Source organism: Typopeltis vanoorti, chromosome 17 (genome assembly GCF_054136105.1).
Source record: "Typopeltis vanoorti isolate ZY-2024b chromosome 17, IOZ_Tvanoo_1.0, whole genome shotgun sequence".
Taxonomy (NCBI): domain Eukaryota; kingdom Metazoa; phylum Arthropoda; class Arachnida; order Uropygi; family Thelyphonidae; genus Typopeltis; species Typopeltis vanoorti.
Window position 1 is genome coordinate 53,433,176 of NC_143565.1, and position 26,443 is coordinate 53,459,618.

Sequence of the window (26,443 nt, forward strand, 5' to 3'; positions counted from 1 at the left end):
GCACGGGCAAGCAGGTTTTTCCTCCCGGAAACTCGGGTTTTTCGTCCTGTAAACTCAAGAAAATCGACCGTAGAACCCACATTATTTCAGACATTAAAATATATTGTGTTAGGGCTAGAGACCACGAGATGGCGGCACATTTGAGCCGTCTCTCTTCACTGCGTACCGCTTAATTAGTGATAGCCTTGGGCCATCTGTCTCTGATTGGGTACCAGTGGAGATTGAACTGCCCACTCAGTCTCCAAAAGTTAGATAGGGCTAAATGGCCTCGCCTACTCCCGTATATACGGGAATAAAAAGGCGTTAGCTGATTTTTTTTTTTTTTTTTTTTTTATAAGACTATGTAGTCCTATAAAGACGAACAACTTTCAATCTTTACATATTAGTGTGTTTTTCAATGTCTTTTGAGTAATTTTGAGTTTCTTGCCAACTTATGCAATATGCCCTCTGAACTTTAACTCTCTGTTCACCATTACTCCTCCCCTAAGCCCCTACCTTCATCAATTTCCAACAATCCAATACCATCAGAGTGATACAGTATGTGTCCTTTCAAATACGAACTGCATAATCTTACATTTTTCAACATTAAATTGACAATCATTATTCTTTGCTAACAATGCCAATTTATTTAAATCATCCTAAGGACAATTATATCATCTTTATATACTTTTTTCCTAGTTTTGCATCCAAACAACTGATTCAACTGATTCCTCCCTTAAATCTTTCCCTATAAGATTAGTATAAAAATGAAAGAGTACTGCTCCTTGTACAGAACTCTGAGGCATTCCAATGGACACAATCATTCTCCTAGATTCCACTTCCACCATATACTTCTCTCTGCTGTCACTATCTCTCAGCATCTATGCTATTAATGCTGCCAGCTTCACATCCATTCTCATTCGCTCCAACTTTTGTAACAGTTTTCAATGTAATATTCTCTTAAATGCCTTTGCAAAGTCCAACAGTATCATTTTGTAGCTTTTCCTTAACTAATTCTATGACATATATTATAAATTGCGAGTAAATTTCTAAGGCAGGACCGACCATTTACAAATCCATACTTCCCACATCGAGTATCATATTGCTCTTTACCTACTGCTTGATTATACCTTTAAAGAACTATTCCAGTACTTTAACTATCACTCTTGAGATATTAATTGCTTGGTAATTTTCAACTCCAGTCTTGAAGTCACCTTCGCGCAATGGAACTTGCCTTCTATCTTTCCCCTAGTTCAACTGTCTTGGAACTTTGTCATAGCTGTGTCATAGCCTGTGCCATATCACCAGGGCCGCTCCTAGGAATTTTGTCGCCTCGTGCAATAGCATATTTTGCCACCCCTTCCCCCTTATTTTTCGTATAGTTTATGCCAATTTTGCCGCCCAGAAAAACTTGTTGTCCCGTGCAAATGCACGTCTTACACCGTCGGCCCTGCGTATCACACAGGAAGATATGTTGTCTACTCCTACTGTTGTATTCGCATTGATATTTTTAATATACTGAGCTTCTCCTGTTCATTGACATTAATTCTGACACCATTCTCTGTCATATCCATTTGGACCATCTGGACATAAAATGCCCATCCTGATGATATACATCTGCAAACTGAGCAACTCAATTATTTCTTTCGCTTCTTTCACTTTTCTACCATCAGTACTGATTGTAGTCATCCTTCTTCTTCTTCCTTATTTCCTAATGACAAAATTCTTTTTGATCTTGTCATTAGGAAATAAGATCATACCATTCATCTTTCTTTCTTGCACTTTGTACCTCATGAGTATGATGATGACCTGTTTCTTTAAATTCCCCTCAAAATATTTTCATTTCTTGCTTTATATCTCTACTCATCCATTTAACCACACTTACTTTATGCTCCTGACTTTCGGTATTCAATCTCATACTCTTCCCAATTAAAGACCTAGCTAATTTTTAACTATCTCTTGAATTTTGTAAATTTACCATGGAGTTCTCTATCTTGGCAACAAGGCCACCGCCTGGTTGTCTCACTAAATCAATGAATGTTTAATTGAGTCTCTCGTTAAATCTCCAGGGTTTGGTTCTTGTGTTCAGTTTTTCTTCATATTTTCTTGAAAAATGTTGGTATTTGAGTTTACACCACACCTCAGAAAGTTTCCCACAATCGATTCGCTTTAAAATTACAATTTTCGTTTGAGTATACCATTCATTGCGCTTAAATCCAAATTACGATAACTTCTGATTTCATATCCTCCATATAGTCTTGTGTTCTAAACCATGGTGATGGCATTATCAACGGTGCATAGTCAATGAGACTTTTCTTATTTATTGTGACTTTTCCATGTAAATTTGAGTACATCTTTATGTTGGAATATGGTATTAGTGATAACTAGTCCATTGTCTTGAACAGAAATTTGGCAGTTACTAATCATTATTAATAGTTTTGCTCTTTCCCCCATTTCTTTTCCAAACAATTCTGTGTCTGGTATTCATTCCTGCTTACCTGTTAAGATCTCTAACAAGTATTAACTTTATTTTAACATTGTGTGAGTAACCTTCTCTAATGATTCGAATCCCCCTACCCGTTCTTTCTTAGGTAAATTTTCTGTTGAACCAAGTACACACAAAACGGCGTGATTGTCAATTTCCTGATTCTATTTGCCTCATCACTTTACTTATATACAGCCTGCCCTTCAAGATGATTATCCTCGTATTTAGTGTTAAATATTACAGTTACTCCTATTCCCTCATCAGCCTTCCTCTACATAATATTTTGTATTTATTGCTGAGAAGATTCTCACTTTTTTGAATTTTTTTTTTGGTTTCTGTAAGACGTATTATGTTGATCTATAGTGGCGAATTCTCCATGCTTGCTGCACAAGCTCATTAATTGAGAAAGAAGCAGTGGCGGATTAAGGATAGTTGGGAACCCCCAAAAATATAATAATAAAAAAATGAGTGTGTGTTGCTCAGTGGATGTGGCGTTCGCACATCATGGCGCTTGGCCGCACGAAGGAAGACTTGATTTCGAGTCTAGTCGGCGACTAGAGGAAATTTTTCTAAGCCTGTTTTTTTTTCACCCGTTCTTGAGTTAGTCGATCTCCGGCACGGGCAAGCGGGTTTTTTCTCCCGGAAACTCGGGTTTTTCGTCTAGTAAATTCAAGAAAATCGACCGTAGAACCCACATTATTTCAGACATTAAATACGAGAGTAAGAGACCACGAGTTGGCGGCACTAGTTCAGCCGTCACTCTTCACTGCGTGCCGCTTAATTAGTGATAGCCTTGGGACGGCTAACTCTGATTGAGTACCAGTGGAGATTGAACTGCCCACTCAATCTCCAAAAGTTAGATAGGGATAAAAAACGGCCTCGCCTACTCCCTATATATACGGGAATAAAAAGGCATTAGCTGATTTTTTTTAAAAAATAATAAAATTTAGGTGGCAAATAAATGAAATTTTGTACTTTTGAATTTTTTGAATTTCTGGATTTTTCTGCCTGTTAAAGGGTTAAAAAGGATGATAAATAATAAAATTTTTTTATTTATTTATTTTTTACATTTTTTAATCATTTTTTTTTTACAATTTTACAAAGTTTTTTTTTATTCACGCTACACTCAAATAAAAAAAAAAAAAAAAAAAAAATCAGCTAACGCCTTTTTATTCCCGTATATACGGGAGTAGGCGAGGCCATTTAGCCCTATCTAACTTTTGGAGACTGAGTGGGCAGTTCAATCTCCACTGGTACCCAATCAGAGACAGATGGCCCAAGGCTATCACTAATTAAGCGATACGCAGTGAAGAGAGGCGGCTCAAATGTGCCGCCATCTCGTGGTCTCTAACCCTAACACAATATATTTAATGTCTGAAATAATGTGGGTTCTACGGTCGATTTTCTTGAATTTACAGGACGAAAAACCCGAGTTTCCGGGAGGAAAAACCTGCTTGCCCGTGCCAGAGATCGACTAACTCGGGAACCGGTCGAAAAAAGGCTTAGAAAAATTTCCTCTAGTCACCGACTAGACTCGAAACCAAGACTTCCTTCGTGCGGCCTAGCGCGGTGAAAATACGAAAAGACACACTAAAAAGTTATTTTTAAAACAAACACCTCACTCTTACTCGATTCAATAACAAATGAAGTTAAGGAGCAACCAGGCGAAACTTTCTATCTCGGCAATGCAATCAGTTTTTGTCACCTAGAAGCTGTCAACAGCGCCATGCACCGACATTGGTAACGCGGTTTAATTTAAAGCGTAGATAGCGCGCACTGTTCAAAATACGAAATACGAAGCTTGTCAACTAGCGCCGACATTGATATTGCGGCATTATTTAAAACGTAGATAGTGTGCGCTGTTCAAAATACGCATTAAAACGTAATAATTGTTTTTAAAAAAATATTCGCTTAAAATAATCAAGATTTTATTATGTTTACTGAAAACATTAATCTATTTTAAAACACTGTAGGAAAATGTCTTGGCTTGGGGCCCCCAATATAGAGGCCCCTAGGCACGTGCCTCATTGCCTTAATGGGTAATCCGCCACTGGAGAGAAGTACTATTTATTTGATAATAAATGCATGCATTTAAATGCATATAATGCTTGCACATCTAGTGAAAGCTGCCCTTGTCTTGCTTGGTTGTAGAAGGTTACAGGTCCTCGCAGCAGCACTGTGATTTTGCGCGCGCATAGCCATTTCACGTCGTCTCACTCTGTTGCTTAAAATACAGGCCATATGCAGTCAACTCTAGCCAGTGAGCTTCAGCAGTCTTTACAAGTGTGTGTGTGTTTCTTGGGAAAATTAAGTTACAACCAACTTTTTATGACGATGTTATTGACTAGTTCATAAAGATGAACCGTAGGGTAGAATTTGTATTCAAGTAGCTAAATTGAAAAATATAGAATATCATTTGTAAAATAAATGTTATTTGTATGATTAAATGTACATAAATTTCTAAATATATAGTTTTAAATGGTCAGTGCATTCATTATTCCGATAATCATATTTCAATCACACTTCCCACTCCCTGAATGATAACAAGAGCAAGCATGAATTTCAAGACCAGCATTCGCCCCTGTTGATCTGATATTAATCCAGGTATTCTAATAGTTCTATTTCTGCTCCACTAATGTTTGTTATATTGATATCGTCAATCTTGAAATATATTACAATGGTATTAAAATAGTGCAGAATATTATTAATGATTGATCTCGATGAAAGCAATTGATATTGATATAATTTATATTGGTATTTAATTTCGTTTCGAGAAACATCGAAAATAAAACGCAATGTTTCAAAACAGGACACATACACACAAAAATAAATAAATAAATAAAACCAGCTAACGCCTTTTATTCATGTATAGGGAGTAGGTGAGGCCGTTTTAGTCCTATCTAACTTTTTGGAGACTGAGGGGACAGTCCAATCTCCACCAGTATCCAATTACAGATAGCTAGCCCAAGGCTATCACTAATTATACATGACGTTGGTGAAAAGAGGCGACTGACAAGTGCCGCCAAATCGTGGTCCCTAATCCGAGCACTGTGTTCCGAACATTGTTTACCCAAAATAGTGTCGGTTCTGCGGTCGATTTACTTGACGAAAAACCCGAGTTTTCGGGAAAAAAAAAAACAAGTTTGCCAGTTCCAGAGATCGACTAACTCGGGAACTGGTTGAGAAAGGGTTTAGTAAAAGTACTTCTCTTCAGCGACTAGAATCGAACTTAAGACGCTCTCTCTTGCGCGATTTAGCGCCATTGAATAGAAATACAGTCATACCCCAACTTACGTGAATCCAGAGTTATGCGGTTTCTTATATGTACGTATTCCCTTCCCGCTTCACGCCTCACCACTAGTCGTATCTTTCCGGCGCCGGCCGCATTCGCCAGTGTCGCACATGCTGTGAACAAGCACTGACGTGTTTCGCGCGATCTCCATTCAAGCACGATTTTTATAATCTACAATCCTTGCGATTGTTTAAGATTATGTTCTTGATAAAAAATTTTATCGCATAAAAAATAATAATGTCGTACAAAAGAAGCAAGTCCGGTTTTTCTACAGCTAGCAAGAAAAGAAAAACATTGACTTTGGAAACGAAACTCAACATTATTAAGGATTTTGAAGGCGGAATGAAAATTTGTGAGCTAACAAAGAAGTTCGATCTACAGGAATCCATAGTAAGAACAATCATAAAAGATAAAGAAAGAATTCTCGCTGCTCTGAAAAATGCCCAATCATTGAATTCAAGCATAATTCGTAAACGTCATGCGATTGTTGGTGAGATGGAAATGATGCTTAAATTATGGTGTAATAATCAAGTGAGAGTGAAAAATTATCCAGTTGATCAAACAACAATATGTAGCCAAGCCAAGATGGTTTTTGAGAGGCTAAAAGTAGAAACTGGAGAAGCGGTCAAAGAAGAATATTTCGTGGCCAGTAATGGCTGGTTCAACCGATTTAAAAATCGCTGTAACTGGCACAGCATCGTGAAGAGGCGGCAAGCGGTGTCAGTTGTTATTCATATTATAGCTTCTTAATATAAATATTAGACAGTTGCTCTCACAAATACTTAATTCTTTCTCCCTCCCCCCTTTCCGAAGAGTTCTATGTCCATAATGAAACTCCTTGGTGCTCTTCAGTGGCTTGACTACAATTTTCATCCTCCTCAATAGTTATTCGTGAATCCATTGTAAGCATTTGATGGATATACCCAGTCAATTTAGATGGGTACTCTAAGCTCTCTTAAATCTCGTTCACACCCTCCCCTGGGTTTACTAAGCATTTACTCTACGAATACTCTAAAAACTTTGAACGGTGTGTCCACCACTAATACGAGATAGTACACCCATACTACACTAAAACTCTGTGTGTGTGTGTGTGTGCGCGCGCGTGCAGCTGCATTTGTAATCTACTTATCGTGTGCAAATATGGAAAATAGAGTTCAACAATCCTTTGATGTTTTTAGATAGATGGCTCTTGTTGAATCTTTCATCCAAGTGTAAGCTAGGTTACATGTATATGAGACTGATGAGTTCATTTATTTATACTCTATATGCGTAATTAGAGTGATGAAAGATAACTAATCGAAAACAAATAAACTAGCCAAATGTGTTCGAATAACATTTTAGAGAACAAAAGTGAACTGAACGTGACAAAAGGATGCTGAGTTGTCATGTTACCATAATAATGTGTTTTCATTTAGCAGTCCTTACATTGTCATTTGATGTAGTCATCAGCCTCTATACATACAAGTAGCCTAGTGGTGGGCACTTTAGGAACAAACTTTGCTTACAATAGGATGAAGGATTAAACAAGGATATAATTTCTTGGCAAGCTTAATTTAATTTGTAGAAAAGTTAAAAAAAAATTCTATATAGATGTCTCTGTTGTCAAATCATTGCGAGAGATGGTCTGACGGAAATGTTTATATTGATATTCGTTAATCGTGTTTGAAACAGCTGTAGTCTAATTGAAAGTAGTTTATGCAAGATGAGTGGTGCAAAGCAAATGGTAATTGGACTGCACAGACTGAAAAACTTGAATACTGTTGTTCCTCAAGTGTTCAAGTTAGTACCTAAATTACCCTTTAAAGTTAAGCATGAGCCTCGTAAGATGCGCAATCCGGAAGGGCCTTTGGGCCGGTTGAAAATGTTGAGAAAAACGGTAACAGATCTATTTAAATATGAAAGAATTGAATTGAATCATAGTAGAGCATCAGAAGCTCGTGGATATGCAGAAAGAGTAAGGAAATGCAAAAATTTAGTCTGATTTGGTGTATCTGACAATGAGTAGTATTTCTCTTTCAGGGTATATATGTGTGTATATATTTATAAATTGTTATTGCCATCTAAACATCAATAAAACTCGTTAAAGTTAAAACATCATGAAAACATAAAACATTGATTTTATGTCCTAATGATGTGTTTGAGAGATTTGAAAGCTTCGAATTTTACTTCCCAGTATTTATTTTATTTTAAAGACAACTTTATGTATCCGTTTTTACTTCCCCATTCATTTTTGTTTTAGTGAATAAAAAAGGTGCACTTGATTATGCTACCATATTTTGTGTTCAAGCAACTTTTTTTAAATGTTAAATTGAAGAAAATTTCAAAGTACCTCTGTGTCATATTTTCTAAATTCTTCCCAGAATCCAGAAATTCTTCCTTGAAAAAAAAAAAAAAATGCATTTAAGGATAATTCATAAGCAATTCCTAGCACAAGTATTAATCAGCATGAAGGCAGGAGCTGGAGTAGGATCATGTGAGGCAATGCATTGAAAGCCATCCAGTGTGTGAAACAGCTCAATATAAAACAAAATATGTCATTTAGATTACCTGGGATGTGGAAAGAGTTCCTCACCCTAGATATGATGGGCATTATGTGAATAACAGTTAAGATGGGCTCCTTCACAATGTGTTGGGACTTTATTGAGATGCTTGGTTCATAATAAAACTAGTTGATAATAATCAAGTACAACCATTAATATATGAGATTATTTTGATTAAATTTTCATTAATACTGATCTTTCCAATAATAATACATTATTATTATTGGTGTCTTCTGGTGTCAAAGACTCAGTGTAGCAAGATAACTAAGAGAAAGGAGCAAATCTGATTGATGCAATATCTGTCATGCTCTCCCATTAACTTTGATTCTATTTGGCCTGACTCTTTTTGGAAAAGTGCAGAGTATGTGTAATTTTCTAAAGAAAATCATGCCATAGATAGTAGATGATATGATTACATCTTTTTTCATTTTCTGAAATGATTGTTGAAATCAAAGGGGGGGTTGTGGCAGTCCCTTTTTAATGGCATGAGACAGGAGTACAAGTGAAACTCAAGTTTTTCATCCCACAAAATAGAGGCAAATTGGTCATGATAACACACAATTTACAGAGAAAATATACTGTTGTTGGTGGTGGTGGTGGGCAGTAGTTTGTGTTGTCTGTTGATGGTAGTAGTGTTGTGTGTAGTAGGGAAGATGAGTGGAGTGGAGTGCCCTCCTGCAATGAGCCCGTGGAGGTGTTGCATAACAATAATAATAATATTATTAATATTACTTCACTGTGTCTCTGATTATGTTGTAAATAACACCTTGAAGAATTACATTATTGAAGTGATAGTAGGAAGAAGAAAAAGAAACCATCTAAACTGCTGATATCCTAGCAGAGAAAGCATCAAATCTTCAAGAAATCACCACATAGCTAGATCATATTATTAAAAATATGGCTTAATTATAAGAACCTAAATATTAGGAACACAAAAAATATCTGTGCTTCTGATTCAGAAAGAAACTCTGTTGTGGAAGCTAAAAAATCCCTACTTAGGAGTAATTCTGTAGAAGTTGATCAGTTCAGATACTCAATATTCATAATAAAGTTGGAAAAATCAAGACAGAATATCAGAACAAAAATTGTGAAAGCAATGAAATTTCTCCAAAAACTAAAGCTGTTATGGACAGATAATAGACTTATGATCACAAACAGATGTTATCTTAATAGCAAAGTTCATAATTCAGTACTCCTCTGTGGAAGTGAAATGTATACCTTTATTAAAGATGATGAAAAAAGAAGTTGCTTCCACTTGAAATGAGGTGCTAGATATCTCTTAAAAGTACCATACACTGATATATATATATATGAATATCAGAGTCAGAAATGACACAAAGAATCAGTTCATCTGAATTTCAGTTAATCTCCTCCGCTTTCCAAATACCCTTGATTTTTTTAAACTAGTTCTTCTTTCAGATATACTCTATAGAGGTTACTTCTCCTCTTACCAACTCAGACTAATCTTGTGCAAGTTTCCACTCTTACAGAATGCCCCTCCTCTGAACACATCCAACTTTGTGTCCTCTGGCACCACAAAGGTACAAAATGGGATGATCTCTGGAACTACTACTTTCTTTCCCATGGCATGACTATTGCTTCCACTCTTCTGACTCAGACACATGTACTGAGTGAGTCACAGAAATCATGCACACTGGTATGAAAGCATTCATCCCATCCAAAATATCACAGATTTGTTCATTTGGGTTTCTCGGGAACCAGAAGGTGGTAGAGAAGATTTAGACGTGAGTGACTAAGCTGGTGACAAGTCTGTGGATTTCTCCCTATGAGGATAGGTTGAAGGTTTGTGGGTTACAAAGTTTAGTTGATAGGCAGAAAAGAGGGGACATGATAGAAACTTAAAAAAAAAAAAAAAAATCAGCTAATGCCTTTTTATTCCCGTATACGGGGAGTAGGCGAGGCCCTTTAGCCCTGTCTAACTTTTTGGAGACTGAGTGGGCAGTTCAATCTCCACTGGTACCAATCAGAGATAGATGGCCCAAGGCTATCACTAATTAAGCGGTACACAGTGAAGAGAGACGGCTCAAATGTGCCGCCATCTCGTGGTCTCTAACCCTAACACAATATATTTAATGTCTGAAATAATGTGGGTTCTACGGTCGATTTTCTTGAGTTTACAGGACGAAAAACCCGAGTTTCTGGGAGGAAAAACCCGCTTGCCCGTGCCAGAGATCGACTAACTTGGGAACTGGCGAAAAAAGGCTTAGAAAAATTTCCTCTAGTCACCGACTAGACTCGAAACCATGTCTTCCTTCGTGCGGCCAAGTGCCGTGGTGTGAAAACGCCACATCCACTGAGCTACACAGGCTTATGATAGAAACTTTGAAGATATTAAAGGAGATTATAAAATTGATGCAAAGGAAAATTTTTAATATATGAAAAGTAGTCAGAACTAAGAGCCATCCATGGAAGTTGTGTAAGAGTGTAGTTAGTAAGGGTATGCAGACCAGATTTTTTACATGAAGAGTGGTGAATGAGTGGAATGGATTGTCAGAATTAATTGAGTTCCTAGGCAGTGAATGAGTTTAAGGAGAGGTATGAGAGGTTTTGTGTGTATAATAGTTAGTTTGGCTCTCCCACGATACATCTTCGGACTCCATGGAGATATCATATAATAATAATAATAAACTTTCCATCCACTTTCCAAGCTTTGGTTCAACAGAAGATGTATGAAAGCAGTTGAAGAAATGAATGCATCTTATCACAGGTGGCTTGCATCAAGAAACCAAACTTCATACTCATCCTATGTGGAAGTACAATAAATGTAAATCAGCTATCAGCAAATCCAAATCTAACTTCATAAAAGCCAATAACAGAAAACTTCTCTCTTGTCCAAATGGTAGATGTGCCTTCTGGTTCCTCACAAAAGCCATTGGATGCAATGCCTGCTTACCTGTGCTCCCACCTCTCACCCATCTAGATGGCACCACTATTACAGCACCCAAAGAAAAAGCTAACCTCCTAGCATTGCTCTTTACCCTCACTTCTGCATAGGCAACAAAGGAAAATTGCCTCCTTTCATACCAGCAACTGAGCACTGTATATCCCCCTGTGGCCTTTTGGCAGAAAAAACATAAGAAGAATATTAAACAACCTGAACATTAAAAAGTTGTCTGTTCCTGATGGCATCTCTCCTATTGTACTCAAATGACTTTAAAAAGTGCTGATGGTGGGGTGGTAATTGAAGCAAACCAGATAGGTTTGCTTCAGTTACTGCGTGAGCATTTTGTAAAGGTATACCATCTAGGTGGCAGTGTTGCAATGTCAGATGTGACACTGACTGATGGGAGAATAGAGGTTGAAGAAATGGAGGTGCTTAGAATATTGCAGAACTTCAGTGCAAACATGGCCATGGGATTAGATGTCATATCAGCATGAGTATTATGAGAATGTTGCAGGGAATTATCATTTCCTCTAACAAGATGTTTAATTGAAGCCTCATTACTGGAAGGTGTCTGTGTGTGGAAAGATGGGAAAATAGTTCCACTTCATAAAAGAGGCTCCAGAGATAGAAGTAGCGAATCATAGGCCTGTCAGCATCTCAGGAATAGTAATAACAAATTATTAGCTAATGCCTTTTATTCCCTTATAGGGAGTAGGCGAGGCCTTTTAACCCTATCTGACTTTTGGAGGTTGAGTAGGCAGTTCAGTCTCCACTGATGGTCAATCAGAGATAGCTGGTCTATGACCATCACTAATTATAAATGGCAACCAGTGAAGAGATATGCAAACAAGTGCTGCCATCTCTTAGTGCCTAACCCTAACAGGATGTGTTACTGTCTGAAATAATGTGGGTTCTGCAGTCCATTTTCCTGAGTTTATGGTATGAAAAACCAGTTTCCTGGATAAAGAAAAAAAAGCGCTTGCCCATGCCAGAGATTGACTAACTTGGGAACTGGTTGAAGAAAGGCTTAGAAAAAGTTCCTCCAGTTGGCAACTAGAGTTGAACTTAAAGCAGTGGCGAATTCTCCATGCTTGCTGCGCAAGCTCATTAATTGATAAAGAAGTACTAGTTATCTGTTAATAAATGCATGCATTTATAAGCATTCCATTTAGGCTTTTATTTTTGTAAACAGAAGACTTCTTAAGCTTGCACGGCAATAATTGAGCTTTGCGTTGTGTATTGCAGGCCGATACTTGCTCGTCTAGTCAAAGCTACCTTGGCTTGCTCAGTTGTAGGAGCTTACAGGTCCTTGCAGCAGCACTGTGATTTCATGCGCATGCATAGCCATTTTACATTGTCTCACTCTGTTGCTTAAAATACAGGCCATATGCAGTCAATGTAGCTCTAGCCAGTGAGCTTCAGCAGTCTTTACAAGTGTGTGTGTGTTTCTTGGGACAATTAAGTTACAACCAACTTTTTATGATGATGTTATTGACCAGTTCATAAAGATGAACCATAGGGTAGAATTTGTATTCAAGTAGCTAAATTGAAATATATAGAATATCATTTGTAAAATAAATGTTGTATTTGTACCATTAAATGTACATAAATTTCTAAATATATAGTTTTAAATGGTCAGTACAGGTAACCCTCGTATAACGCGGTACTTATACAACGCGATCTACAAATTGTAGTAACCCTTTAGTAAAGATAACCCTTTATCTTTTCATATATTTTTCATCGTGCGACTTAAAAATGAAATTTTATCTTCGTTAAATTTGTGTCTGCCCGTATCGTGCAGGTAGTTATAAGTAGCGAATTTATATTAGGGGAAGCACCCTTTAACATGCATGTACGTCAATTGTATACCGTATAAAGTGTTTATTGTTGAAAATTGTCTTCGTTTTCTGCCAAGAAAGCACATTGAAAATCATAAGTGTTATCTCAAGCTGAGCACTTTATTTTCTGGTGAGTTACATACATAATTAATATGTAATGCTTTTTTTATGTAAAAAAATTATTTTTATAGTAAGCCACAAATTGCATTGAAAGGGAAAAAATGAATATTGAAAAGAAAATTTCTCTCGAAAGAAAAAATTACAATCATGGATCAGTTGAAAAGGACTTTGAATTTAAATGAATCAACAATTCAAACAATGAACGTAAAATCCGAGAAAGTGTTGATTGCTGTGTCAACGGTAAGTGCAAAGCTCGTTGCTCACGTACACAATTTTCTAAGAGAAAAATGAAGAAATTCCTGATGATTTGGAAAGAAGATGCACTCAAAAGAAAATTCCTTTGGATGGAAATCTTATTAAACAAAAAACTCTCAAAGTTTATAAACATTTATTATGCAGACCAGGTGTTCAATGCTGATGAATCTGGGTTATATTGGAAAAAAATGCCAAAACGCACCTATATTTTGAAAAATCAGCTCCTGGATTCAAAATTTTCCAAAGACAGAATTACTCTACTGTTTTGTAGTAATGCATCAAGTGATTACATGACAAAACTAATGTTTATTAACCGATCCTCAAATTCTCGTGCTATGAAAGATTAAAATATGCACTTATTTTTATTTTGCCTGAAACATTTATGCATTACTTGCCATGAAGCTTAATTACAATTTGTAATTTTTGTACTCTGTATTTGTGTCATAGTTTATGTTTTCTTAACTTATATGAATTATCTGAATTAAATAAAAATATTTTTTTGTTGGATATATCGTTGTTTATATAATTTTTTTTTTTTTTAAAAACCGATTTTGGAACATAACCCTACTTTTTGTATGTGATCTGAGTCTTGCATAATGCGATTTATATAATGCATCATTTCTATGGAACCTAACATCCGCGTTATACGAGGGTTATCTGTAATTCATTATTCCGATAATCAGATTTCAATCACACCTCTCACTCCCTGAATGATAACAAGAGCAAGTGTGAATATCACTCCCTGAATGATAACAAGAGCAAGCGTGAATTTCAAGACCAGCATTTGCCCCTGACTTAAAGTCTATCTTCAGGCGGCCTAGACCAGAGGATGCAAGCACCACTTCCACTGATTTGTGGTTAAGGTATTGGAGAAATTGGTGAAAGACAGAATTCAGGACTGGGTGGATAGGAATATGATACTTTATAAGGGAAAACATGTTTTGTGAAGACTAGGTATTGCCTTAGTAATTTGCTTACTTTTTTTTTTATAATAAAGTGACAGTGGAGTTGGATAAGAGAAATGGATACTCATTGATGCTGTTGGACTTTGAAAAGGCATTTGATAGGATTTCTAATAGAACCCTGTTGCATAAATTGGAGCAAATGGGGATGGATATAGATCTGGTGGTTTGGTTCAGAGGTTGGCCAGTGGACAGATATTAGAGTGCTTTATGGAAGAGTTGAGTCCAGGAGAAGGCAGGTGACCAGTGATATACCTCACGGCTCAGTACTTGGTCCCTTCTTGTTTAATTCAGTTGTTTGCTGATGATGCAAAACTGAGAAGAGTGATAGTAAATGAAAGTGATGTAGAGATTCTGCAGGATGACTTAAATAGACTAGCAGTATGGGCAAAGGTTTGCCCATATTGCTGCCAAATGACTGCCAGTTTAATGTGGCCAAGTGTAAGGTAATACAATTTGGAAAAAGCGATCACAAGCTGTGTACTATATTGATGGAACTGAACTACAGGAAACAGATGAGCTAGGGACTTAAGGTTGACTGCAGACAGGAAATTGAAGTTAAGAGGGCATATTGTAAATGTAGTCAAAACAGCACATCAGGTTATGTGGTTGTTGAAGAGCATACTGACAAGCAGGGATAAAGTGAGGTTATTGTTCCTCTTTATAAAGCTTTAATATGGGCACAACTGGACTATTGCATATTGATCTGGTCATTCATCTGAACTCTATGGGGATGAAAAGTGATAGAAAGGTTCCAGAGGCAAGTGACCAAGTAGGACTATAGAATGCTCCCTATGAGAATATAATAAATTTAGTTTAATCCTTTATCCAAGCCCGGCACGAGGCAGGAGCAGAATGGGTGAATGCCACAGGCAGAAAACTTACAGAGTTTGTTACAATTATACTGGAAGCAGAAAAAATTAAAAATAAAAAAAAATTAAATTGGATATATCATATATTTAAAAAAATATTAAATTTATATATACATATTTATAAAGATAATTATATTTTATTCTAATTATATAAGCTCCAAATAATTATTTTTATTTTGATAATCCCTGGGACAGAAACATTTAGATCCAATTTCATTGGGAAATTGGATCTAAATTGAGAAAAGACGAGCAGAACGAGAAGTTATTCGAGCTCAGCAAGAAAATTAATTGCGGAAATTTTTGAAATTATCAGAAACAAGAGTCAGTGAAAGCGACGTTCCTGTGGAGTCCCCCACTGACAATGAGTCTGAAAATTCTAATTTGTGTTTAGATGATAATCAGGCTCTTGAGATACATCCAATAGCTTCAACTCCAAATACAAATACCTCAACACTAAATTATGAGCTTTTTGACGATCCAGCTTTATGGCCAAACTTGTCCAATTCATTAATTGATATATTAATAAAATGAGGCTAATCTTCTTGAATGGCAGTCAGTCTCAAGTAGAGTAATGTGGGCAAATATGAGAATGGGGAACTGGACAATGAGACTTATTTGTGCCTATGGTCCCACAGAAGGTTCTACTAAGGTAGAAGTGGAGGAATTTTTTGAGGCTTTAGAAAAAGCAACTGACACAATGAAAAAGGAAAAGTTGGTCCTTGTTGGGGATCTAAATAGTAGAGTAGGAAATGATTGTGAGACATACAAAAATATTTTGGGAAAATTTGGAGAAAAGAGCAAAGCTAATAATAATGGCAAATATCTGTTGGATTTCTGCTCAGGACATGGACTGGTTATTACTAACACCATGTTCCAACATAAAAATGTGCACAAATTCACATGGAGAGAAGAGGCTAGGAATAAGAAAAGTCTCATTGACTAAAGTTCCTGGCAAATAAGTCAGCTTTTACTCTTACAGAATACAGAGACAAATGTAAGAAAGCTAAACAGTGTGTAAAACTAGCTAAACAAAAGTCATGGGAGGACTTTGGCAAGAATATAGAAAATAAATATCAAGAAGGTGGCAAAATATTCTGGAGGTTGTTGAAGAAGCTTAGGAATGGAGGAAAGAGTGCTGTAAAAGGAATTAGAGATGATAAAGGTGAAATGAAAACAGGAGAAAAAGATATCCTTGAAGTATGGAGTAATTACTTTGAAAAACTGCTAAATGAAACAAGCAGTGATGACAGCACAGTGATAAAAAACACTGACCAGGCATGCAGTCAGGAATACATATCCATACTTGAAGTAGAAAAAGCCGTCAAATGCTTGAAATGTGGAAAGGCAGCAGGAGTAGATGATATTCGACCAGAAATGCTGAAGTATGGTGGTATAAGAGTCTTACAGTGGCTGCACTGCATAGTTCAGAAAGCCTGGACAGAGGGACGAATTCCCGATGATTGGAGTAGAGCTCTCATAGTACCCATATATAAAAAGGGAAATAAAACTGAATGTGAGAATTACAGAGGTATTTCCCTACTGAGTGTTCCTGGCAAGATCTATGCAAGTATACTTGAGAAACGGTTGAGAAGAATTGTGGAAGAAAAGCTTGAAGATCAAGCTGGATTCAGGCCAAATAGAGGCTGTCAGGATCAGATCTTCACTTTACGACAAATAGTTGAGAAAGCATGGGAATATAACAAAGATCTGTATTTAAGTTTTGTCGATTTGGAAAAGGCATATGACAAGGTGCCAAGAGAGAAGCTATTCAATACGCTGCAGTTATATGGTGTCAATGGGGCATTATATCAAGCAATACGTAGTCTTTATTTGAGTTGTGAGTCAGCAGTTAGAATTGAAGGAAGTACAGGAAGATGGTTTAATGTTAAATCTGGTGTGAGACAAAGATGTACATTATCCCCTCTGTTATTCATTATGTATATGGATCACATTATGAAGGAATGTGGTATTAAACCTGATATCAAAATTGGAGATGTTAATGTCAGCTCTTTGCTTTATGCGGATGATGTTATACTTCTAAATAAATCCGCTACAAATCTGCAAGATTCTCTGACTAAATTGAATAGCTGTTGTAATAGATATGGTATGAAGGTCAGCAATAAAAAGACAAAGACAATGAAAATAGGCAGAATCATTGAAAATGTCAACTGTGTTGTGAATGGAGAACCTGTGGAACAAGTAAAACATTTCAGCTACTTAGGCACAATTTTTACTGAAGATGGTAAACTAAATATAGAAATAGACAACAGAATCAGCAAAGCTGGTATCGTGGGAAGTCAATTGAATAAATTCATATGGAATAAGAAAGAAATTAGTCGGAACACTAAATTAGCTGTATATAAGACTGTGTTCAAACCAATTTTAACTTATGGATCTGAGAGCTGGGTCAGAAGTAAAACACTTGACCAAAGACTAGAGACTGCAGATATGAGAGTCTTGAGAAAGATTAGAGGCGTGAATAGATGGCATCAATGGCAATATCATATTAAAAATGAGGATATTAGGAAAGAACTTGGCACTGTCAGTATCCAGGAATGCGTTAGCAGAGCTAATCTCAGATGGTATGGTCACTTAAATAGAATGGGAGAGGAAAGATTAGCAAAACAAGTGTTCTCTGCCAGGTTGGCAGGAAAACGACCCAGAGGAAGACCAAGATATAGGTGGATTGATACAGTACAAAGTGCCTTAGACGATAGAAATATAAGATCTGATAATGTTGGAGTCTTGACAAGTAACAGACTGATTTGGAGGAAAATTGTAGATAGGAAGTTAGTAATGATGTAGTTTTTTCATGTAGTACTGTCATATCCTGTACACCCCTTGAGGGTACATGGCAGGAATTTGATGATGATGATGATGATAAAATGAGGTCCTCCTGCTGAATCAAAAGAGACTTTTTTCACGCGATGAACATAATAGAAGTTTTCATGTATCACATTATAATAGGATTTTGAGTAATGGAGAAACCATTAAAAGATCTTGGTTAATTTACTGAAGTTCAAAAAATGTATTATTTTTGTTTCTGCTGCAAATTATTTTCTAATATTCAAACTATGAACTTAATTTCAGAAGGGAATACGATTGGAAACATATGTCCCGAGTTCTTCAGCGCAACTAAAAATCTCAAGAACATCTTAATAATTTTGAAAAATGGATTGATTTGGAAAAGCGTTTAAAAAATGAAACTACAATTGATCAACATCAGCTAAAATTACTCAAACAAGAACACTGGATGCATGTTTTAAAACGCATAATATCGGTTATTAAATTTCTTGCAAAAGAAAACATAGCATTCAGAGGAAGTTCATATACTTTATATACAAATAATAATGGAAAATTTTTGAAACTGATTGAATTATTCGCCGAATTTGATAGCTTATTACAAAAACATGTAGAATGCATAAAAAACAATGAAATTCACGTTCATTATTTAGGGAAATGTATACAAAATGAAATCATTAATATATTGAGTAATGAAATTTTTAAAAAAATTGTATCTAAAATAATGAATGCTAAGTATTTTTCAATAATTGTTGATTGCACTACTGATATTTCACAGCAGGAGCCAATGTCCTTAATTGTAAGATATGTTTCTATAAAAGAAAAAAATGAAGAAACCCAAGGTATTATACAAATAGAGGAAAGATTTCAAGATTTTATTAAAATTAATAATACAACAGGAAGTGGTATGGCTGAAGTAATTTTAAAATTATTACAAGAAAAAAACTTAAATATTCAAAATACCATGGTCAGGGTTTTTAACCACGTCAAATATGAAGGGGAAGAATGAGGGGTACAAGCACTTTTAAGGAACAAAAATCCTAGAGCATTTTTGTTCCGTGTTGTACGCATTCCTTGAACTTCGCATTGAGCGACGCAGCATGCTGCAATGTAGATATGGTTTTATTTTTTGACATTATTCAGTCAATCTGTAATTTCTTTTCTTCATCGAGTCATCGATGGGAAGTTCTAAACCGCATCCAAAATTTTACTTTAAAACCTTTATGCACGACAAGATGGGAAAGTCACGTTGAAGCTGTAAAAGCAATACGAAATCAAGTAAAAGAAATATATGAAGCTTTAATTTTCATCACAGAAGATGGCAGCTTAATTGGACAACAAGGCATTAAAACAAAATTGGAAGCTAGTTCATTAGCAAAAAAAATTAATTCTTTCAAGTTTATATTTGGCACATTTGTTTGGTATGACATTCTAAGTGAAGTCCATGCATCTAGCAAACAATCGCAAAATATCTCTTGCAATATTATGGAAGCCTTGAAATCATTAAATGTCACTAAAAAATTCTTGACGTCATACAGAAGCGAAAATAATTTTTTGAAAGTTAAGCACCAAGCCCATAACTTTTGCTCTAAATATTGGGTTAAATGCTGATTTCCCAACTAACGACAGCACACGAACTCGACATGTAAAAACTCAATTTGATCATGTCCTGAACGAATCAATTTCTGATTTTGAGCGATATTTTCAAATGAATTATTTTAATGTAATTCTTGATTCAGCAATAACATCAATTACTGAGAGATTTGAACAGCTAAATAAATATAAATGAATTTTTGGGTTTATCTCTAACATTTGTAAATTAAAATTTGATAATGATACAGTAAAAAAAGCTTGTTTCGACTTAGAAATTGTTCTGTCTGATGGTAATCAAAAAGATATTCCAGCAATAGATTTATTAGATGAATAAAAAATATTGTCTCGAAGTATATCAAATAATTATTCTCCCAAAGAAGTATTAAATTATATTTGTGCAAATAACTGCATAAGTCTTTTTCGTAATGTGTACACATCACTACGAATTCTTTTAACAATCCCAACTACTGTTGCAAGTGCAGAGTGCAGTTTTTCTTAATTAAGACTTATTAAAAATTATTTGAGGTCCACAATGTCACAAGAGAGATTAGATGGCTTAGCCATTTTATCTATTGAAAGTGACATAGCTGAGACATTAGATCTAGAAGTAGTAGTAAAGTCTTTTGCCAAAAATAAGGCTAGAAACGTTTCTTTTTTTTTAAAATGATTAAAATTGTTAATTCTTAATTTCGATTTTTTCACATTTGTTTTGTCATATTTAATGTGATTTATGTAATACTTACAAATTGTGTTAAAATTATGTACTCATTATATAATAAACACAAAAATATTTTATTTATTTATTATTATTTTTAATTATTCGCTATATATATAAAATTTTTATATATACACATACAATTTTGACGAAAGGGCAGGAAAAAAAATCTTGCCCACACTCAAAATTTTGCTTGGGCCGGCGCTGCCTTTATCCAAGTGTAAGCAAACAAAGTTCGTGCCTGAAATTATCTTCAGGACTGAGGTAAGGTGGTGCAACTCATAGCAAAGGTGGACCAAGCTCTCATCACTCCTTATCTCAGTATCTCCCATAATGCAAAGCACATTTCCTTGCGGACATGTATTGTGGACATGTAAATGTTTTGTGCTTTGCATTATGGGAGATACTGAGACAAGGAGTGATGAGAGCTTGGTCCACCTTTGCTACCAGTTGACAAGGGATGTACCACCTTACCTCAGTCCTGAAGATATTTTCAGGTGCAAACTTTGTTTGCTTACACTTCAGTAAAGGATTAAATTAAATTTATTATAGTCTAACCAAGTGCAAAATAAACTTCCAACACCTATGAGGATAGATTGAAGGTCTATGGCCTTTAAAAACCAGTATGTGGTAAAGAGGAGACATTATAGAAGCATATAAGTTGCTAAAGGGATTTTATAGGATTGACACTAAAAACTTTTTTCCCACTAAATAGCAGGTAGGGAGAAAACAAGGGGAAATTATTTGACCTTGGTTAGCAAGGTATAGGACTAGATTTTTTGCTTGTAGGTGAATGGGTGGAATTGCATTGCCAGAGGTCGTTATGAGTGTTTTGTCAGTGAATGAGTTTAAGGAGAGGTACGATAGGTATTGTGTGTATAATGGATCTCTCATGATGAGTCATCTGATTCCATGGAGATACCTGTATAATAATAATATAAAAAAATCTCTTGCATAAACAACTCTGTAATTGCATAACATGAGTCATCATCTTTCTGCTAAAGCAGGTATATTTTTGTAGTTCATATTCTATTTAATAACAAAAATTAATTAGCTAACAAAAACATTTAAGTTTGTAGCCTTTAGGATAGGTTTAAAAGGGGTCATCTTCTTATACATGATGCTTATCTTTTTTTTTTTTTGAAATAATTTCCAGAAATCCAAAATGATTAAATATCTGAGGGTCTTTAAATTAATATATGATTGGAAGTAGCCCAATTGCTTGACTTTGTTTGTAAAATTTTTATGACAGTTCCTTTATGTAAATTTAACTTATAGCACACCAGCAGAGTTTCTAAATTGAACTAATCCTTAGTTCATCTGGAAACCTTTCTATGGTGACCAAACATGAAACTTTTTTTACAAGCCAGTACATGCCAAATAGTCGTGATGGTTTCACATTGAGCATTAGTTAGTGTATGATGACACACTGGCTGTGAGGCCCATATGAGCAGTTACAGCACCATCTTATGGGACCAATATATGAAGCTTTTTTTTTGTTGTAATTTATTTTTGTCTGTACATTACATGTGTTCTCTGGCTAATTTGCCTAGTTGAAGAAGGAAAAAACCCTTCTACTTTTGTATGAGATCAGGTAACTCACCTTCAGTTGAAAAGCCCTGCTAAAGATTCTTCCCTTCCTAGACAGGATTCGAACCCAGCTCTTTCCAAGATCATTATTGAAACCAACGAAGCTACAGAAGCTTTTACACTGGCATTAAAAATGTTTCACCACCTAAAGACTATAATAAATTTAGTTTAATCCTTTATCCAAGTGTGAGCAAACAAAGTTTGCGCCTGAAAGTATCTTCAGGACTGGGGTAAGGTGGTACAACACCAGGGCAACTCGTTGCAAAGGTGGAGCAAGGTACCAACACTCCTGTCTCAGTATCTCCTATAATGCAAAACACATCTCCTTGCAGATATGTCTAATGTTATGCATTAAGGGAAGGGCCACTACCCAGACTAGTTTCGACCTTTATTGAGGTCTCTTCAGTGGGAGCCAGGCCCAAGTTGAGACACCAGGCAGAAGCTTTAGCAGGTCATCTCTACCTATAGGAGTTGCCAAATGGTGTGCCGCCCTTTTTTAATAAATTACTTTGGATTTAGAGAAAGATGTTGAAAGTTTATTTTTCACTTGGTTAGAGTATAATAAATTTAGTTTAATCCTTTATCCAAGTGTGAGCAAACAAAGTTTGCGCCTGAAAGGACTGGGGTAAGGTGGTGTTGTACCACCTTACCCCAGTCCTGAAGATACAAGAAGTAGAGGAACTAGAAACCAAATAGCAAACATGAGATGGATTATGAAAAGAACAAGAGAATTTTAGAAGGAAGTATTCATCTGTTTTATTGATAATAAGAAAGATTTTGATTGCGTGGATGACAACAGACTGTAGATTGGAATGAGATCAATGGAAACCTGAACATCTAATTCTCTTGATAAGAGAGCTGCATGACAACCAAGAAGCTTCAGTAAAAACTGTCTTTGGAGAAACAGACAGTGTTCGAGTGGAAAAAGGAGTGCAGCAGGATTGTATACTGTCAACCTACCTTTTTAATATTTATAGTGAATGTATTATAAGAATGGCTGATTTACACAAAGATCCAGCTGGAATTAAGATTGGTGGCATAAAAATAACTTAAGATATGCAGATGATACAACCCTCATAGCAGAAACTAAAGAAAATCTGGAGTGATTGATTCTGTTGGTTAAGATGGAAAGTAACAAAGCTGGGCTTAATTTTAACATCAGCAATACAAAAGTGATGGCTTCTGGCAATTTAAGTGAATTGTCCAGAATCAGAAATGATGGTAAATGCGAAGATGAAATTAAAAGGATAGTCACGGGAAAAAAGTGATGGTAAACCTGACAAAAATTATGAAAGACAGAGGTGAGTAAGGCCACAAAGTTAGAATTGTCAAATCAGTGGTACTTTCAGTAGTGATGTATAGATGTGAAAGCTGAATTATTAAGAAGAAAGACAGAAAGCAAATTGATTCATTTGATTATGGATGTGGAGGAGACTTTAGAATCCCATGGACTGCAAGAATGACCGATAGAAGGTTTTAGGAAATATAAAGACAGAATGCTCCTTGAGGCAATGATCGCTAAACAGAAGTTTATGTACTTTGGTCATATTATGCAAGCTGATGAATCATTGGAAAAGGCAGTTATGTTGGGGAAGATTGAGGAAATGAGAAGAGGAAGACCACAAAAGATTTGGATGGACAGCATAAAAGAACTTACCAACTTGAACTTACAATTACTTAAAGGATGTGGAGAGCCTTTGTTCACAGGATCACCAAGAGTCAAAAATGACTGAATGTACATAACAACAACAAACTGTATCCTGAAAGGTAATAGTTATGTTGATATTAGTACAGGCAAACCTCTACTTATGAACTTTCAAGGTACACACAATTTGTACTTATGAAAACCACATGGGCTAATAAATTGGGACAATCTTGTAATCACAGGATTCCATTTAACAAAAATGGAATCCTGTGCTTATAAACATTTTACAATGGCCAAAGTCTACAATACATTGATAAGTTTAACAACTTACGAACACATTATGCTTGTAAGTTGGGGTTCCAGTAATTTTGATATCTGCAAATTTTTTAAAGTGATATTCATTATTTTACCATTATTTTGCTTTATTTTTTCATTACTTTGTAGTAAGAGTTACTAACCATCCAACTGTTTGTCAGCTTAACATGACATGACTTCACTTGACCAATCATATACAAATTGCATCATTACTCTAGGCAGTGCTGCATATCAGTTATGATGTCAGTGTTAACAGTTTACCTAAGTAAGCATGACAAAGGATTGTTATTAATATAATATTTTTGTCTTATTTAATCTAGTTAAATTTATTAAATATACAAATCATCTTTCCTAGTTAATTGCAGAAGCTACTAGATATGGAGACTGCCACAGACCAACAATGGAATTAGCAGATTTCTGGTTGGAGGTGAGTTAATTTTGTTTATATAACAGTTATGGGTGGTGGGGGGGGGGTAGAAAGAGAGGTGTTTTTAATTTTTGCTTGTAATTCAGCATATTTAGAAACTGAAATAATTTACTCGTAATATGAGAGATAATATGCTATGATTATAATGCTATTAACAAATCTTACATTTTATGTGGTTTCACTTTTAGTTACATTTTGCAGTATTGTGTCACTAATACTGTCATATTAATAATATAATAGAACTGCTGTAGAGCAGTTCTATTATATTATTAATATGACATTAATATGGCTAGATTGATTTTGCTGAAATTGATATTCAAGACTGATGTCAAAACTACAGTTCCAGGGAAGATTCATGAAGGCGGTAACTGGCCTTTGGAATGTGGGGTATGAAGACAGACTGAGGGAATGCAATTTCAATATCAATTTGCAAAGCCTCATGAGTAGGCAGAGGAGGGGGGGGGTATGATCGAGACAAGTTGGCCAAGGGTTATTACCAGGTTAATCTGGAAGAAATTTTTCATACAGTGTGAGTGGGGAGAGGGTAGAACAAGAGGCATCTCTGGAAAGTATATAAGAAGGGTGTGAGAAGAGGAGTGAGGAGCAGGTTCATTCTTTGCACAAAGATTGGTTGATGAGTGGAATGCATTGCCAGAGAGTATGGTGAATGCAGACGTGTTCAATGTATGGTTTGATGAGTACTGTGTATGATGGGATGTACCTCCTGTGATGGTCCTTTTGACTCCACAGGTGTGTGAGGGAGGTCTGGCATTAATAACTGTTTGACCAATTCAGTTTTTCTTCTAAATAAATAGGGTTAAGTACTTGAGTTATGCAAATTACATGCTGAACCCCAAAACAATTAGAAATATCTAAACTGTTATTTGCAAGTGTAGTAAATTTTTTAACTTAATTGCCATTGAAAAATGTGTATTGTATATCATGTTGTTCTTGTACAGTGAAGAAGGAACAGATTACTTCCAAATTACTTAACCTCAGATTAATCTTCAGTAAGCACACTGTTAGAAAAGTAGCCTCTATAATTTCATGATCAGATTCACTGATCATGAAATGGTAGAAGCTTGAAATGGTCAAAAATCATTACAGAGCAAAGATATATTTCATTTCTCTTTAATACTAAATTTCTTCCGGCATGCAGCATTGGTGATATTTTTAGCACATTTTGAACATAATGTAAAGATGGTGCTGGAGAAGAATTTTGAGAGTCACCTGGATGGACAAGAGGTCTAATGAAAGTATAATAAGTCAACTAAAAATCAAGAGACAGCTATGTCACATTGTACATGAAAGAATTCTTAAATATTTCAGACACATTTAAAGATATAAAAATGACAACCTGGCAAAGCCTGTCAACCAGGACAAAGTGGAAGGACAAGGAAAAAGAGGATGGCCAAGATCAAGATGGTCGAACCAGATTAAAAAGCTCACTGGGCTTACTTTGTAGTTTGCCACTGCTGCAACAAAAGACAGAAAGAAATGGAGAGATATTGTGACTAGGGTAATGAGTCCTCAGATATGAGGAGACCGAGCAATGAAATGAAATGTGGTATGATATGAAAACAGTTTTATTTATATATATATATATATATATGTATGTCAGTGTATATCACCATCGCTCCAGATATACAACTTATATCTACTGGCCAGAAAAAAGTTTACTCACCCAAGGTAATGGTCTGCTTTATATAAATGTTGTTACTGTGGTTATAGCCTTTTGGCTCTTTAGGGGAAGCTATATATATATATAGCTTCCCCTAATATACACACCACCATCTAGGGAAATGACTATGAGCAAGGTGGTTTCCCCGTTTCCTTCTTTGCTCTACTATATCCTATGACTGTAGCCCGTTTGTTCACGGGGCTGGTTTGCCTGCTTGCGGGATGAAAAACCCCAGATAAACTGGTGGAATTAACCCTGCTGTCCATGCCCAAGACTGGCTAACTTGGCTATGGCTGAGAAAGATCCTTAAGCTCCTCACGTCGTCAACAGGAATTGAACCTAGGACACTCCTTCCCCAGGTATATGGTTGCGAAGTGCATAGCCACTAGGCTAACTGCATGGACAAATATTGTTATATGTGATGTTA

The 26,443-nt window shown here is 35.8% G+C and overlaps 1 protein-coding gene across 2 annotated transcripts in view; it reads left to right on the forward strand.

Moving 5' to 3' along the window:
• Positions 1 to 7,226: 7,226 nt before the first annotated feature.
• mRpL17 (mitochondrial ribosomal protein L17) overlaps positions 7,227 to 26,443 on the forward strand; it is a 29,135-nt gene continuing 9,918 nt past the window's right edge. Inside the window, exons 1-2 of one of the 2 annotated variants that reach the window (XM_090407374.1) lie at positions 7,227 to 7,535; positions 24,264 to 24,335. In XM_090407374.1, the coding sequence (XP_090263500.1) occupies positions 7,452 to 7,535; positions 24,264 to 24,335 (156 nt within the window). In that variant the 5' untranslated portion in view covers positions 7,227 to 7,451. Of the gene's footprint in view, positions 7,711 to 24,263; positions 24,336 to 26,443 lie in introns of both variants that reach the window. The other variant, XM_090407373.1, reaches the window with a different exon arrangement.